At 41.4% G+C, this 17,975-nt stretch overlaps 1 protein-coding gene across 2 annotated transcripts; it reads right to left on the bottom strand.

Moving 5' to 3' along the window:
* Nucleotides 1–608: 608 nt before the first annotated feature.
* Nucleotides 609–17,376, bottom strand: LOC101914005 (V-type proton ATPase subunit S1-like protein). Of its 2 annotated transcripts, XM_027784863.2 has the most exons (8): nt 16,980–17,376; nt 16,818–16,894; nt 10,418–10,458; nt 9,526–9,587; nt 7,493–7,734; nt 3,432–3,482; nt 2,483–2,726; nt 609–1,281 (listed from the first exon to the last, which is right to left on the bottom strand). In XM_027784863.2, the coding sequence occupies exons 2-8, from the start codon at nt 16,826–16,828 to the stop codon at nt 979–981; spliced, it is 954 nt and encodes a 317-aa protein (XP_027640664.1). In that variant the 5' UTR covers nt 16,829–16,894; nt 16,980–17,376; the 3' UTR covers nt 609–978. The 2 variants fall into 2 exon arrangements, with proteins under 2 accessions (XP_027640664.1, XP_013153625.2); XM_013298171.3 differs by lacking the exons at nt 16,818–16,894; nt 16,980–17,376 and adding an exon at nt 16,521–16,805.
* Nucleotides 17,377–17,975: the final 599 nt, after the last annotated feature.

The raw sequence follows: 17,975 nt of genomic DNA, 5'->3' as shown, positions 1-17,975 counted from the left end.
GGCCAAATTACAGGCTAATTTGGAGTTGCCAAATCCTGACTCTAACAGAAGAAAGGATGAGTGGGAAGACCATATATTAAACACTCAGGAGGAGGAGAGAAAACTGTATCACGGTATCCTCTTCACTGCTAGGGAACCTCCACCACTTTGTTTATATTTTCAGTTATAGCACTGGCTATCTCCATTCAGGTAAAATTCCCAAAGGAGACTGATGGGATTTGATAGAAAAGAAATTAACCTAGAATTACAGGGTATAATGCTCATAATCCATCTTCTGGCGTGGAGTTGATCCGGGGAGCTAAGGGTAAGCCTTTGACCAGATGTCTACCGTTCTCCCACTAGATCCTTACAGTAAGCCTCCAGCTTAGACAGAGAAAAGAACCAAGATGCTGCTGTGCTGGAGCCATCACTATTTCATCAGTGTAGTGGATAATACCAGCTTATACGGTTCTGAAGTCTCCAAAGGAAGAAAAGGAGTTTATGAAGACAAAGAGGAGTGGATGTAATTTGGAAAATAAAAGGAAGACACACACTGAGAAAGGAATGGATGCTATTTTGTCAGGAGACAGCGCAGGGCGGATGAAGTAAATACAAAAGCAGGGAAAAACTTGCCTTCTGAAAGAATAAGCAAAGAGATATTTTATTTTACAACTTTTTCTATCTGTATTTAATTTCAAAGTGTCCATTACTGATTCTCTCTTCAAGACTTGATAAACTGGATGAAAATACATGCATCTTGGTTTTGTACTACAGGAATAAACTCCCACAACATGAAATCTCTTACAATGGCATTTTTTTTCCTCTCATCTTGTTTCCCAAGTCATCTTTGAGGTTATCAGTAAATAACAGACAGTAACTGGTTAAACAGTCTGTTACCTACTTTTCCTTTCATCAGTTGGTGAAAATCCTGCACAACCTACATACAACAGTGCCAGAGGAAGAAAATACCACTTGTTTCACTGAGACAGATGCATACTGCTAAATATAGATTTTACTGAACTGTTGGTTTCTAAGTTCATAGGACTCGTTTCCACTGCTTCTCAGTGGCTCTTTCTCATCTCCCATGTCATTGTCTTTCATCTGCGTAAAATAGGCAGGCGAAGCTTTGCATTCATAGTGCCTGTCAAGAGATTTCAGGTGGATCAACATATGAAGAGCGTAGGCAAGAACCAACAGCAGAATCAGTGACATAACCAGTCCCATAAGTATCGCTGGAGAGAAAATGGATGCACAGTCTTTTGCATAGGCAAAATGTCCTTCTTGAATGTTAAAACCTTGAATCTACAAAGAGAACAAAAGGGCTTGTATTAAATAAAGTATTTGTGTCTCAGTTACATACAGCTTCATGAATTTGCTCCTGGTGGCAGGCAGAATTTTTCATTTAATACCTGCATACTGCAAAATTGTACCTATCAGTGCTAGCTGGAGTTAATGCTCAGAGTTTACCCATGTCAGTCTTCTAGAGACCACCAGTTATTCTAATCCACTTCACTCTGCTGCCCAAGGGATTTGCAGTTGTGTTTCAAACAAAATCTTCTATGACTACTCATCAGACCCCAGTAACACTTAATCGTAATCGTGGTACCTTTCAGGTTAACAGTACATTTCCAGTACTGTTTGTTGACAGCCTCTGTTTCACAATGCATAAACTTCAACATGACAAACAAAGAAATACACTCAATTGCCTATGCTAATATTCAGTTTTTCTCACCTGATCCATGTGCACGGTATATGGCTAAACTACATGAAGTTGCATTCAGCTATGGCCAAAACTACCAAACTACCAGTAAGTTTTACTTGTGCCTTTGATTCTAACATGGTTTACCACACTAGCATTCGGGGAATTGACTGTCCGCTCCACTAAAGCAGCCTGTGGGCATCTATCACGTGGTGAGAAAAGGGGATCAGCTCTCCTCCTCAATCCCCCTTTTCAGCTCTTCAGGCCCTATGACTTAGGTATCTAAAACCAAGACATCCTCATCCAGTCATCTTAGGCTCCCTTATTGTCAAATGCAGAAAAATAGGCACTTTCAGAAGATGATTAATCTCATCCTAAAATAAGGACTTGAGTCACAGGAATTATCCACTGGCTTTAGAGGCAGGCTGGGGTGACTATAATCAGGGCACAAGGTTAAAATTACTAGGCATCAAAAGTTAAGTGAGATGAATCCCATACTTGGTGACTGATGTTGTTGATGCCAGGTTGAAGAGCCCAGCTCAGAGAGATGTTAACACTAACATTTAAATTCATTCCGCACACTAATGGGAAACCCACACAAGAGACTACAGAAAATGTATATAGCCCTTCATTTCCTTGGACAGGAAGGTGAGCATAATAATTTAAGTCTTCATTTCTATTTCAAGTTTCCATGGACATCCTGTAAACTGTACATGGAAGGTCATATACTTTCTTGGCAGTGAAGTGCAAAATTTCCCATCAGTCTACCTATGGAATCCATTTGGCTTAATTCCATCACATTACCTGGAAATCAATAAAAGTGACTTCCCAAAGCTTTGAAAGATCATTTGCAGAGCTGGGTACAAGAAGTGCATCGTATCTCTGCAAGCTGCTCACGTGTTCACAGTGGTAGGAGTAACTTGCTGGTGCATATATTCTGGTTGCATTGAACGTTGCCTGTATGGAGTGGTTGTAAAGAAGCTGCAGTCTGTGTAAACTAAACCAGTTCTGAACAGACAGCTGGTAATAGCTGGCTGTTAACAAGAATCTGAAAATACGTATGGGAAGAAAGGTGAGTAAGTCTACCTAAGAGTTACAACTATTAAATTCAAATGTTGAACAATCTTAGAAGACACACTGGTATTACCAGAGTTTCACCCATTTATACCAGTGGGAGCTCTAGCCACTTCTACTGAGTCTGGAAAGTGATCTGAGGTTCTTCACTGCTGCAGCTGAAGGAGTTTGCTGCCATCCCACACACTGAGGGGTTTTTACTAAATGACTTCGAAAAATCTGTATGCAACATTGGTATTGCACTTCCATAAAAGATACAGAAAATTATTTTTCAAGAAATGTTGTTTTGTTCTGTTGACAAGAAACAAACATAAAGTAGGTCATAGTCTGATGCCTGAGCAGCCCACACTATCAGTTCTTGTGGCAAAATTTCCAGACAAAGATGTAGCTAATTAGCAAAGTTTAGCAAAAATTTCAGACACGGGATGAATCTATTTAAAAGAGATGACCCAAACTTTTCTCATTAACAGAAAAGTCAACATAGAAGAAATGCCTTAATAAAACAAGGCAGGCAAATGTTAAACCTATTAAATGCAGGTGTGCCTATTATATAATCAACAGCTTTTATCACATTATTTCTGTTTAGACAAATTCTCCTAAAACAAATTCCACAAGCAACTGCATAACAATGCATATTAACATGTGATTATCAAATATTTACATTATCATATAAACTTACCTAATAACAAGTCCCTTTAGATTGCCAATGTCACCAAACTTCAGAGAAAGCCTAGGCCAAAAACCAAGTAACATCAGGCTAGATAAAAAACTTCACAAATCTTAAGAGAAAAAAGCATCACAAAAGATCAAGCACAGTTATACATGAAACCTTTTGCTCAGTATACCTTCGAAGTCAGTGAGAAAAAAACTGAAAGGATTAAAACTTCCTCCAGTGAAATCCAGTAGTTCACCTGTTAATTTGAGTGAGGCCTAGACCGTCCAGAAAGAACAGAACTGCGTGTTTAACTTTCCACACAATTCAGTTTCACTTCTTTCAACGTCAGCTGACAATTAGGTCCATTTGATTGGTGTTTTTCTCATGCCATGACAATTCTGTCATGCATCACCTCTATGTCATTAGAAAGTGTAAACAGCCACATTATTCCTGTCTTTTTAAATACCACACTTCTACCATCTCTGGAATTAATGCATTGTAGCACTGCATGATTAAATGGCATGTTTTTTTGGCTTAACAGTAATGTTTTGCCTCTTAAAACCTGCATAATAGATTCTCGTTGTTGACATAACCTTTTCAGACTAAGTAGAGATAAAACATAGTGAAAACATGCAGCATTGGAAAGACTTCCAAACTTGAAGCTGAAGAATATTTTTTTAAAAAAACAGCTAGCCCTATGATTTCAGAGAAGATCTGGACTTCTTGACCTTGACTAACACTGGTACAATAAACCAGGACATTGAATCTAGACTACCCCTTGCTTTGCTACAAAGGGATATCACAGACAGCTGAGGACTGGACACAGGCAAATATGGCATTCAACTCAGTGGCCTGATCCAGAAGTTGGTGCATAAAAAAACCTGCCGGTTGGATTATTATATTTGTATAGCAAATGCATATGTGCTCGGTGTCAAATATTTTTTCCTGACTCCAGCTACTTTGCGTTGATCAGGCAGTGTAAACCACCCTGAAAGCTGGCATAAAGCCACAACAGAGTCAAAGAAAGCTGAAGAAGGGAGAAGCTTAAAGGACTTTTCTGGGGTGAGAAAAACAGAGCAATACATCCTGTGAGCACTCAGCCATCAACTGGTATAACTTAGGTCAGCCCTTAAACATGAGACTACAGGTAACGTTCAAGACAGTGTTTCCTTTTCTTCTCTGCTACAGTCAAATGCAGGTTGACTAAAAATCTACTCAAGACTCTTATTTGATAATTACACCTGAGTCTAATCTTGACTCATGAGCCCAGATTATCTATTTTCCTAACCATAGAGCATGATTTCTACATATAGGGACCTCAACCAGTACTTTGATGTCATCAGTGGCAACGAATGAATGGATACTTGAAACATACAGTTTTTAATCACTTGATAAATGGAATCTAGCAGAGATGCCACAGATCTGTTCGTGCAAACTGTCAAATGTCCTGACAAACCCCTCCTAGAGAGAGCTCAGAATAAGGAAGCCCTTTCTTGATTAGGATTCTGGAGCACATTCAAAGGGCAGGAGTCAGTGGGAGTAGTATTTCTTAATGTACCCCAAATAAGCAAAGTATAGAACGTGCAAGAAAGCAAAACCATTGGGGATGGGTAGCATTTTCCTCTCTCTCTCCACAGAAAAGAGGACAAAATGCTCAGTAGTCACAGTATGTCTCTTGACTAGAAAAACATGCCAGCCTCAGCTTCAAACTAAGCAACAAGGTCCTGCCTGCCTTTAGCAGCACACCCCTAGCTCAAGGCTAATCAGAAAACTATGAGAGAAACAAAGAGAAAGATCAAAAGACATGGCAGGTAAGATGGCTCTGGACAGTACAGAGCTTGAAATTAAACTTGGTGAAACACTGAGAAAAGGCATGTCAAGGGTATGCTGTAGAGTAGTTCTGGTTCCTGACTCTTCCTTTTTTAATGAATAATGTATTCTATAAATCCCCAAATATCTTTCAACATAATGCATCAAGCAGAATATGCATCCCTGTGGTGGACTGACTCCAGCCAGCAGCTAAGACCCATGCAGACACTCACTCGCTCTGCTTGCACCCCACTCCACAGCAGGACAGGGGGAATAAAAGGAAGAGCAAAGGAGGGAATTCATGGGTCAAGATAAGAGTTTAGTAAGTGAAGGAAACAGGGGGGGAAATGACCACAGTTTTGCAAAGGCAATCGCTGACTGTCTCCCACAAGCAGACTGATGCCCAGCGAATCTCTGAGCAATGGCTACCCTAGAAAACACAACCGCTATCCCCTGCTCCCTCTACCCCAGTTTTTATTGCTGAGCATGATAGTTATATGGTAGGGAATATAACTCTGGTCAACATGGGACAGCTGTCCAGGCATTGTCCATTCCCAGCCTCTTGCCAACCTCAGCCTACTCACTGGTGGGGCAGCACAACAAGCAGAGAAAGCCTGGACACTGGCTCAGCAAGAGCCAAAACACTGGTGTGTTATGAATAGTTTTAGTCACAGACACAAAACACAAGAGAAATACCTCCGTTCCAGCCAGAACTAGGACAATTCTTAATCTCTTAGAACTCAGTATTTACAGACTGAAGCATCCACTACTGTAACCAGAGTACGAGGTACCTGTGACAGGTAAGTAGACAGAGTAGCCTGCTGAAATCTAAGTCTCTAAACAGGAGCTCTGCCACTGCACTCCTGATTTTTCAAGCCTTATGAACAACTATAAAACTATACTTCTTGCTTTGAAATCCTTACTTTTGCATCAGTATATTTTCTGTGAGGTTACACTCGTTACTAATAAGACTAAACTATTTTTGAATTGCAGACCAGAAGAGAAGAATGAATCCTGGTTAAGTTATTACTTTTTATTTTTAAAATAATATTATTCCGTTCTCTACCTCTGCCTGTCAAAACATAGTGCCAGATTAGTTCACGTGTTGATGATGTAAAATTCAGACTACCTTGATGAACACTATGGTACCACAGGCAGAAAATCTGGCTTCTTTTCCAATTACACTTTTAGTTTTCTTGTAACCTCACTAGAATTTCTGTGCACCTTGGGTTATTCTTCACAGGTGTATAATCAGAAAGAAGTAACACCTACTTTCTGTGAAAATGTCTTTAGATGTACAGGTGAAATGTTGTATAGGAGCTACATGAAACTGCAGGGTTTGGTCATGTTATTTTTATTGGTTTGTGTCATTACAGATTCAAACACCATTTATCACTCAATGCTCACATTCAGCACATGCCCAGTTAAGTATCCACTTCCTAACTTCTAGACTCTTGCCTACCAGAATGGAATCAATGACCTGGTATTAAACATGAAGCCAGTCAGCATACCACATGGAGGGAGAGAATTAGTCAGGTACATGACAAAGGAAATTAAAAAAAATCTACATGCCTTTCTAGTATAGCCATGGGACTGGAGGCCTTTGGGTTCAGTTAGGTTAATACATAGCTCTCACTCAGGTTTAGCAAAAGCAAACCTGCTAAATACTGTTCATGCTGAAGAAATTCACGGCAGACTGGGACGTAGAGATCAGGGTTTTGGAGACTCTTCAGATCACATGCAAACCTACAGTGAATTCACTCTCTGGCTTCTGTAACTCACTTATCGCATCCTGGTACTTGGGGCTACCAAACTGCTCCTAAACACACATCAGCATCTTGTAGCAATGGTTTATGTTACTGCTGCCACACATCCTATGAAGGGATAAGTAGCCATGCACAGCCAGCCCCTAAGACTCCATACTCAGTGTAAGATCCTCTATCCAGTCTCCCCAGCAGCTACGTAAAACAGCTGGAGACTAAAGAGATCGACAGCTTCAGCCTCATAGGCACCAAGAGCAAAACTGGCTGGCCACAGGGATTAACTGCGCCACTGCAAGAGATGAAGACAGCTAGGTATATCTACGTGCCCTGTGAAAGACTGGTGTGAAAGCATATAACCCATGCTGCCCTGCTGCCTGCAATGCCAGGACATTCTAGGAAGGAGCCTGCCCCTGGAGCTCTACACCACATGATGATACACAAGGTCTGGTTTCCTTCAGTATGTATTTACTAGACTTGTTATCTGTCCATTGGCAGAGTAGAATGCCACCTTACATTGCACTGTCTTCGCTGCAGTTTGAATCTCCAACATCCACTGTTGCATGGACACCAAACGTCTTCTCCGTCAAATCCAGCTGTGTGTGGTTTTCAAACTTAATCATGATCCTCTTGGCCCAGAAGAGAATGCAGGGGATGCCATTCACTGTAACATTGAGAGGGCTGTAGTGGCTGTGGGTGAATGGCCTCCAGGATGCTCTTTCCCACTGTCCTTTCCTGCTCAAGTTGTAGCTGACAACCTGATGGACCACACAAAAAAACGGCATCAGAAGATGTGTATTTCAGGAGTGACTCTCCATCCTACCAGAATAAATTAGGCCAGCACTTTGAGAGCATCTGTGGAGCCAGTTCTCAGCCACAGCAGTACCGAAATCCAGACTGATTTCAGTACTTCTGATTCTGAATCAGATTTCTGAAGATTTCTGAAGCAGAGAAATCTCTGACTAACCCCTTCCCATCACGGGAATGGCACCACACAGACCTCTAGCTCCAGCACAGCTGGCCAGAGTGCCAATATAAGTTATATTTATTCTACTAGGGTTGTAGCACTGGGTCAAACTGCATTCTTAGCATGCTCCCGGTCTCACCCCAGCACACTGCAGAGCTGCCAACAAAACATTAAAGCAAAGTCAGAATCACAAGGTGCTGATCACAGCAGAAGACTATCTAGGACACTTGCACAAATTACTTCAACACACTAAAGAGGGCTCAGCCTGGGCCAAGGACACAGCCCACCATGCTGAAAGCACACTAGGTAGCTGTCCAGGTGAAAAAAATGTCCAAGTCTACATCTACCTGCAGACAGTTTGGCTCCTGATGGCTTTAAAAGCAGAAAAATGCTTGCTGCGGAACAGGATGGCTCAAGTATGGACCCCTGCCTTTACAAAATGAGTCATTGGCAAGATGAAAACCTGGGGACTGCAGCTTCATGTCATCTGTAGACATCAGAAAAATGCTATCCCTTCTAAGCTAAATTTCATAGCAAAAGGAGGGCAATTGGGCAGTTGGGCAAAATAATTTGAGACAGTGAGTCAGAGCTCAGAAAGGACCTCAAAATTTAGCTGTCATTTCCATGTTTCAGACTAAAATTTCCAGACACCAGCTCTTTTCCATCTACAAGTATGACTATGATAATGTACACAATGTCTGCATGGCTGTTTTAGATGTCATATGATTAAGCAAGCTCAAATCCTGTACAAACAAGAGAAGTGAGTCCCAGTCACAAACAGCATCTTACCAGGTTCCAGAAGGGATGCAGTTAAGCTCCAAAGCTTTGTCTTGGCTTAAAGAGAGATATTTTTTTTTTTTTTTTTTTGCTCTTCAGATTAGCAAATCACGTCTCCCAGCTCAGACCCTGAAACACCCCTTTTGATACTTGACCTTACGTATGGCCCAAGACTGCTTTAGGATTAAAGTACTCACAGCAACAAGCTGAAAGTAAGGTAAGAACGTGGTCAGAAAACGTGATGCAACAGCCAGCAAGAAACACTGAGTATGACTGTCATCTGCATAAATTCTAAGGCTGTCTTCCCAGAAGCACAGATGAGAGATATTTAATCAACAGATAATTTACATTAGATTGCATCATTTGCAGGGGTTTTGGTACAGAAGCCTTTTATGCTCACTTTTTTACAAGACCTAATGACTGACCTCAGGAAAACTCCCACTAAATTTAACCAGTCTTGCAGTTTTGCTTCGGCTATTCTTTGATACAAGCAAAATACTGGCCGCAGCAGTCAAATTACACTGTACAGAATACGGATGATAGGATTTGGTTCTTTCAGTAAGACCCTGTGCCCCAACTCACTGCCTGTCAGCACCAGCGATGGCAACTGAAGCCTCACCTCACTTCTCAGAAAAGCAGAAGGTATCTTGTACAGCACGTAGTGGATCAGTATCATACCACAATGATTTAGACAGTTTTGTTGGCTATTTCTTGTAAACAATGTATTATTTAATTCAATAATGTAAATGAAGAGATCTAGATGTGCTATGAAAAATCTTTACAGAACCAGTCCTTCAAACATTACCTGCGTAATTGCTACTTGATTTACATTAAATTTTGGCTTCACACCACCATCATAACGTCGACCTGCAGAAGAAAGTGTGTTGTTAGCCTACAAAGAAAACATCCAATCATTTATAAAAGCATGCTCTTGCACGTTCCTATGCAAACAACAACTAACCCTGCATAAAATTTGTATTTCAGAATACCTGATATTTTTTTTGGAAAGTAATTTGGCTTGGTGCAAATACTGCTTTCAATACATGTATTTTCTGGTTTACTTTACCTTACTCATACAACAAGGTTCCGCTTCTTTCCATTGAACATCTTGCCACTCTTACTGGGAAGAACTCCTAATGCCCCAAAATTACAAGATTCAGCCTTTATTCATCCCAAACACACTTAACAAAAGCTTCTTCTTTCTTCATACAGCAAACTCTATTGTCAAAGGGTGTGTGTACAAGTGCATGGCGAAAACATGTTAACTATGGGTGGGAATTTCTTTCTCTGCATTGGTGAGCAATGGGAAGCTGTGACAAATAACCTGACTGTCTGACTGCTTGCCAGGAGAGTGAGTTTTCACAGATCATTTCACGGACACTCTCACAGCTCCATCCTTCAAACATACAACTCTGTTTTCATTTAGTTTAAAAAAAAAAAAAAAAAACCACAACAAAAACACAAAAAAGGCAAAACACTTCTTTCTTCCACATTCTCACTGCATCTCAGTCAGTTGGTAAATCATTATTTTAACCAGACAAGCCCTTTAAATGGTGTCTTTTAAAGAGAGATATGCTTTAACAAAACATTTAACAGAAGTCGCTAATGCCAGCAGAAGCAACATCTGGGAATGAAGATCTTTTATGGCTGCTCTAAGAGAACCGGTATTCAGGCATTCAGCTCACAGAAAGCCTTACCATTTCTTTGCAGAGAATCTTGATCTGAGAATGCATGTGAACTAGAAGAGAGGAGAAAAATATTTACTGTACAGCATCTGGATTTAAAGTCTGCAGCAAGTTGACTGGGGAGAGCTCCTGTTCCTATTCATTCAATAAAACATTCAAAACGTAACTCATATCCTTGGCTAGTTAATGTCACAGGAACAGGGCAAATTAATCCCAAAGCTAGTGTACCCAGGGCAACAATGCATACATTTTCAGAGATCCCTCAGGTGGATCAGCCCTGCCAGGCATTCCCATATCCTTACCATATTTACTAAAGGCTTCATTACCCCTCTTGTCCCTTTCCATGGGACAACAGTTTTGGATTACAGACTGAACCAGTTCCAGCGCACAAGCAGGGGAAGACAAGGATAGCACTGCACCATCCTCAGCGCCCAGAAATAATCAGAAGCAACATGCTGAATTTCTCCAGGACAGGCCAAATGCACTGGGCTAGCACGCATTATGCCCAGATTTATAGCCACCTAAAGAGAGCTCCTCAGTGATTCCAAGCAATCCCAAACCCCATGGAAGTCAGCTGCAAGGTAGGGTGCAAGCAAAGCACATCTCAGGTGACAACATCCAGGCTCGTGATATTTTCAGCCTTTGATTTTCTTCTTTGGTATAATTTAGGGATAAGTCTTCAGGTGTTTTAAGTATGATCTGCTTTCCTGAACCAGAGAATCAAGCCAGTAGATTCACAAACATCCCCAAAAGACCTACATGACCAAAGTCCAAGAAACCAGTCTCTCCCTTAGGACCAGACTCCACTCCTTGAGTCACAGGAACTCCTTTCTGCCCCCTCCACACCACAGCAGCTTCTTTGGGACCTGCAGCCCCCTACAGTGGATTCACCTGATGACACATACCCACATCTTAAAGTCTGCCACCAGTGTTCCCTAGCGAGTGAACACGCCAGCACTCCCGCACTCAGAGCTGAGTATCGTTCCACAGAGACACTGCACAGCCTGCCCTACTTCTGCCCGCGCACTGCCTTCCAGGCCTTAAATGATGGTGGGGCCAGACCTCCCTCACCGCCACTTCACGTGGAAATACACTTCCATTTTCTTCTCTTGCCTTGTTTCTTTCTGCCTTTCCCACCCATCACAGAAGCAAAATACTTGAAAAGATTACACAAAGAACAGCATGTAAGGACTAGGAATAAAAGCAGTTTTCACTGTTTGTGTGTAGATTTGGTATTTGGCATTTCAATTGCGGAGTCAAGCCTTGACCTCACTGGGGAGCTCTACAGCTGTTGGGTGAACCCACTCTCCAGTGGACGCCCTGGGTAGGGGGATCTGTGTTACCCACTAGCATGTACTGCAAGAGTGATCCCAACCTACTTTCCATCACAGTATCCTTAATGGCAGATAAATATGAGTCTAAACAATGTAACGCCATCAAAGAAGAATCGAGGGATGGTTTACAGCCTGCCCTGCTTGCTGCCATGCCCTTGTGGATCTGGCAGTCAGGGAGTTTGATCACACTGAATGCAGCTTGCCTGAAACCCATGGCAATGTTATCGCTTCAGCAAAGCCCAGATTTCATGTGCAATGTCTTGTTTATGCTCAAGGTTTAGGACAGCAGCAGGCTCTTCTGATCAGTGAGAATGTCCTTTTGCAGGCATACTCTCGGCTGCCACAAATAATCTCTCCTGTCCCCTTGCAAATGCCTCAAACCCAGAAGGCAAAACAGACAAAAGTGAAGCAGAGTCCATATACCAGCTTGTCACTTTGCCACCAGACACCAGGTCTGATGAGCAACTTTGCTCCAGACCATCAGGAAAGCTGCTCAGTCCCTTCAGCAACCAGAAAGACAGTTAGGGTCTGCAGCACCGCAGCAGTGACTGTGATCCGAGCTGAAAGAACCTTAAGACAATCTTAGGTTCAAAAAAGTTTAATGTAGATGACACTGTTTAAAATCAATCTGGTAGTTTTATTCACATATAGTGAGACTGATTTTCTCCTCAGCTGCAGCTGTTAAATCCCAGTGACTTCAAAGAGGCTGTACACTTGCAGGCTGGGTCCCACTTTCTCACACTGGCCAAGGTTTAGGACAGCAGCAAGTGGGTTTTGGGGGTTTGGGTGCCAAGGTTTGTGCTGGGCTGAGGTCACCGAGCTGTTCAAAGGTCTCGCACCTACAGTAAGCAGCCTTGAGATGGATGGAAAAAACCAACTTTTGATAGATAGGTAACAAAAGACATGGCTAAAATGGACCAAACCTTGTTTTCTTGCTCAGACAAAATTCTCTCTTACATTGTGTAACTATTAGGAACAATATTTTTGTGATTTGATGCAGCCTTACTTTTCTTTTCTAGTGTTCCTGCATGACAGATTGGCTAGAAAAGGCAATTTTGGGGTATTTTTCCATGATAATAGCTACAATAATAAGGCACACCAAAAGCAAACTCATGTAAATCATTTAGTTGAACTAACTTTAGTCATATTTAGTTGTACCTATATATCTATTTACTTACACTTAGTTATATGTTTAGCTCCTCCCTATATACATAATTAAAAGCTTACAGCCCACTACTCCAGCTTGGAAATCACCATGCTGTAGTGTGCAGACTAAAACCTTAAGAAGACACCAGACTGATGTAAAACTGTGTAATACATTTCATCTCCTCACTGGACTTGAAAGGTTTTTATGCCGGTCTGGGAAAAGAAAGGGTTATTTTTTTTTCATGATTATCAGTTTAAAAAAAAATAATCATCACTTAGTTTCCCACCTGGGATAAGGCTAATATCATGGTCAATTACATCACCTTAAGGAATGCTAACTGATAGGCAACATCAAGTCTTGAGAAGAGTGTACAATGAATATATGAGGCATAGCTCATTGCAAACACCCCTGTAGGGTTACACCCTGGGAACAGTTATAACCGACCTTCACAGAGCCTGCCGGCACAGGGTGGGAGCTCACGACAATGCAGTTTGACTCCTCTGCCATAGCAACGCGCAGCCATGCCGCTCCAGAAGAAATGTCAAGTTTCTGCTTTCAGGATGAAGATACTCAAATATAAATGAGTGCACAGCTAATAAAATAGTCATGCTTTCATGATGAATGCAGTGGAGAGAGTGACCTGGGAACAACTGCTAAGTACCACAAGTACAACAAGTATGACTAGCCACACGGCAGGTACCCTCGGGAGGCAGGTGGAGGCATGCAAGGGAATAAACTCCACCTAGGCACTCCTGTTCGTTATCTGTTTATTAGCAATGCTGGTTGCTTCCTTTCCTCCTGCAGAAGGTATACAGCCCCAAGAGAGAAAGATGAGGGAAATCCGTTACGGCAAGGCTTGCAGTCTTCGCTTTGTCTCACTAAAGCCAGATCACGATGGCAAATTCTATCAGTGGTGTAAAGGAAGGCTGGCCTCCTGGCTTCTGAGCAAGGACAAGCTGATGTTGATGTCGTTGGGTCTTTCAGCTGCCTTTGACACCCATAACCCTGAGAGGTGTCACAAAGGTGTGTGATCTGTGACAGGAATGGGTGGCCTTCAGTAGCCATCCTGCTGTCAAATCAGCAACCTTTCCGATAAGAGGCAAGCTGGGGAATTCACAGGTGGTCCCTGGCAGTGAAGCCCTTTTGCCCTCAGCTGGACTATGTTTCATAGAACAAAAGCATTGAAAGGAAAAATGGGACAACACCACCACATTACAAATATATATTCCCTTTTGTCTATAAAGATGTTAATTACATGTCAGAAAGAGGACACTAGCTAGCACTATAGCTTTCTTCTCCACTGCCTGAAAGACTATCAGCAAACAGTGGCTAGACCTGCAACTCAGTGACAACAAATCATTTTAGCACACTTAATTAGAGACTAGCCTTTTAAATTATTTTTTTTTCAGCCACTCTACCCTAAAACTTCAAATTCACTTGCACATGTAGTATATCTTTTGATAACTAGTATTTTTCCTTACCAATTCATAAATAACCAGCTCAGATACACCCAGACATGTAAGTTGTATGTCAAATTTACCATACCAAGTACGTCAGGAACTCACATGAAATTGGATTAGCCCTAATACAAAGCACTGGGATGACTGATCACTATGTAAGACCCAATTAAATAAGATTATAAGTATAAAGAAGTGTAAATTCCCTCTTATCAGATGACATTATCCATCTACATAAGATAACCAAGTCTGGCTTATTTGTCTGGAAAAGTTTATATAGACTGCAGTTTGAAGACATTCACATGAGCAGTCTTTTGTACACACAAACAAGCTGCATGAATAAGCCTGGCACTCAACAGTGACTGAGCGAGGAGCCCATAAACAGTTTCCACTCCATCAGGTTAAAGGGAAAAAAGAAAAAGGTAAAACTGTCTTTTATTCTTCATATTGCTGCTCTGACTAAGCGCATCAGATGGCAAAATGTACTCTACTGCAGTATGGCGACTACTTCAGAATTATCCCTCTAGTACTAATGTTGCCCAGCTGCAGACTCCCTCATTGGCTGCTGAACTAGTTTCAGTTAATTTATGAAGCACTGGATTTCCAAATATTTGGAAATAATTGGAAAATAACATGTGTACCTTCAACCACACTAAAAATATAAGCTATGATTAAAGGTGGTGGATGAATGCTTGCTGAGCACCTGGTAGCAATGAACTGGTTGTAGTCCTAGGGACATTGGTCATAAGTAATTTCAAAGAAGTTATTAAAATTATAAACGTGTAAGCCTGGTAGTCCAGATTCAGGGCAAAAGCTAGTTCCTTCTAAGAAACACCCTAACAAAAAAATCTTACTAAATTTTAAATGTTTAAATGTTAAATTTTAAGTTCTATCATTAAGATACATCTACAAGCCCATGACTCTTATATTTTTAAATTTTAAGTCTTCCGTGTTATGTTTTGGTAGCCTTACATGTGATTTGGCACAGAGACAGATTTATGCAATTATTTTACAATGCATTGAGTACGGGGGTTTGATTCGCACTTCAGTGGAAGTTCAGTAAGAACTGGATCAGAACAACAAGATACTCAAGCTTTCCTTTTTAATATATATATAAAAAAAAAAACAAACCAGCTCATAGAACTTCTAGCAGATTAACACTGTGCAGGTATGATCCCACGTCCACTGAATGCAAAGACGAAACATCCATTCAATTCATTGGCGTCAGGATCACAAATACATTTGTTAATATTTATTGTACTAAAGTTCCTGTAATGCTCCACTGCTTGCTCTCTCTCAGATTTTGATCTGATTGCAAAAAAGTGCAATTTTACTAAGAAGACACTGGCAAACCCAAAAACTGGCAGAGGAGAAGAGCAAGTAAGCTATTTAAATGAAAACGTATTGTAGTATTTATCGGTAACTGACTACCAGATCTCTTAATACAAGCTTAAACAAATCACCACATGTCCTTCTTGCCTTAAATGCACAGATTTTATTGCCAGTTGTGACCTTCATCAGCATATTTGATCTGTTTGTTATTAGTGACTTTGGGGCATGATTCAAGTAATACAGTTTAGGCTGTTTTCACTTTTGTAATGCTTGGCTCTAGAAAGTCCCCTCCTCCCCCTGCTGTGATTTGGGCTTCCTATTTATATGTCATTAGAGAATGAAATAGCACTATGAACAATGATAAATCCAAATGTCCAGTAATCTTCTAAGTTTCATACTTCTTAGCAATATTGAATTCATGCTTCAAATATCCATTCTACACAAGTAGAATATTTTAACACCTATGCTTCTTGGAGCAGTTTTCACACCCTTGCTATTACCCTATTTAGAAATCTGTTCCCACACAGACCAGGGAAAGACAGTCTGAGAGTCATTAAAATGTAATTAAATATGACAGATGCCCAGAAAATACTTATTTTAATACCATTTCTAGTATTGTTTATAAAATTGTTTTAAAGTTACATTTTTAATGCACTGTACACTTCAAAATAATTCATTTCTATATTGGACCCAAGCATTTCCAAACCTAAAAAGAAAATTAAAACCACGTCCTGACATTTTAAACTGCAATGAAATCTGCTTCCACACAGCAAAAATGACCAATTACAACATTTAAAAGATGCACTCAATTCCACCAGTTTGTTGATACACACTCGATTACTGACCTGCCATCCGCTGTCGCAATCATTTGCTCCACAGACACTGTAAATCCCACATACAAAAAAACCAGTAATAATCTAACGGCAGCGTTTCTTTCCATTGAGAAGACAGCCAGTCCCTCCACACCCAGCACATCTGCTCCTCTGGTCCAGCGGGCAGCCAGCTGCCTGCACTCTGCCTGGCACTGTGATGGGCAGCAGGTCCAGCCAATCGTGGGTGGGATCCACCACTCCATCACTGCACTGGCACCCAGAGGAGGGATCCTTCATCTGCTCAGATCTGTTCTGACAGCAGCCACCTACCGTTGCCACATTCCAGCTTCCTTGTGAATCAAAGATTACACATTCTGGGGAAATAGTATCAGGATGTGAGCAGTTTGCTAAGGAAAAGAGAAATAAAATCAGACGGTCTCTCCAGCCTCTGAAATCACACCAAAGAGCCCTTCTTACCTGTACCCAACTAACCTTAAAGAAAGCTGAAGGTGCTGTTTCCAAACAGTTCTGAAATTTCTCCTTCAGTACGATAACCAAACAAGGAATTACATGTATTTTGAAGTCTTACAATACCTTCAGAGTACTAGTATTATCCCCATTCTACAAATGTGAAAGCAGACATAGCAAGCTTAGAAGTCAAATATTTGGAAGCAGTTTCCTTTCTTCAGCCCTAATTCAGTTTGTGCATGTCCAGCTTTCTGGTTCAATCATTTTTATACTAACAAATAACTCTAAGACAGAACACAGTTGTTGAATGCCCACAGAATTACAGTGCTTCTGTTTCCGGACTGTCAGACCAAGACATCAAGGTGCATATACAACACTGTGAATACAGCAGGCTGGTTCTGGGATGGGTCATTCTCAAAAGATACATGGGTCGCAGGCACCAGTGCCTCTTCTGCAGACCCTCTGTCTTCAACGGCCTTCTGAAAATATACATCAGCTGTGCTCGTCATGGCAAAGAAGACGGCAAGACACCTGAGCTGACATCTCAAACCCTATGACCCACGTGCATTCTCCACACATTGCTCACTTGCATTCAAAGTGTCTACACAGGACCAGGTAAGCTGAAATCAGGTTTCTTACTTGTGGACTGGGTGCAATGACAGCGCTCTGCAGCATGCTGATGTGCAGTCTGGCCACCTTCACGAACACGGTCATGGATATGTGGGATCTGTGGGAACTCTGGGGTCCAGGCAGAAACGGTTCTTAGTACCCACCTTCAGCATGGGCAGCTCACTCTCAAAAGGAAGCTCGGACCACTGCTTACCTGACATTTTGTCACACTGCACCCTTCTCCACTTAAATATCAGACAGGACATAGTCACAACCTGCTCCTGCTAACAGCTATATGTATTCATGTATGTATATATCTGTCTATGTACATACATACTTCACACACAACCGCTGCTTTCTCACTCAGCAGCTAATGTCAGCTATCTGCTGATGTGACCACATGGTAAGCCC

This window comes from Falco peregrinus, chromosome Z (assembly GCF_023634155.1).
Source record: "Falco peregrinus isolate bFalPer1 chromosome Z, bFalPer1.pri, whole genome shotgun sequence".
Lineage (NCBI taxonomy): Eukaryota > Metazoa > Chordata > Aves > Falconiformes > Falconidae > Falco > Falco peregrinus.
This window is presented reverse-complemented; position numbering and strand designations above follow the sequence as displayed.

Coding starts and splice junctions, on each gene's coding strand:
- LOC101914005 (XM_013298171.3), bottom strand. CDS start 16,750: ATGGAGTGGTGGATCCCACCCACGATTGGCTGGACCTGCTGCCCATCA. Junction 2,727..3,431: donor CTAAAGGGACTTGTTATTAG/GTAAGTTTATAT, acceptor ACGTATTTTCAG/ATTCTTGTTAACAGCCAGCT. Junction 1,282..2,482: donor TCACTTTTATTGATTTCCAG/GTAATGTGATGG, acceptor TTCTCTTTGTAG/ATTCAAGGTTTTAACATTCA.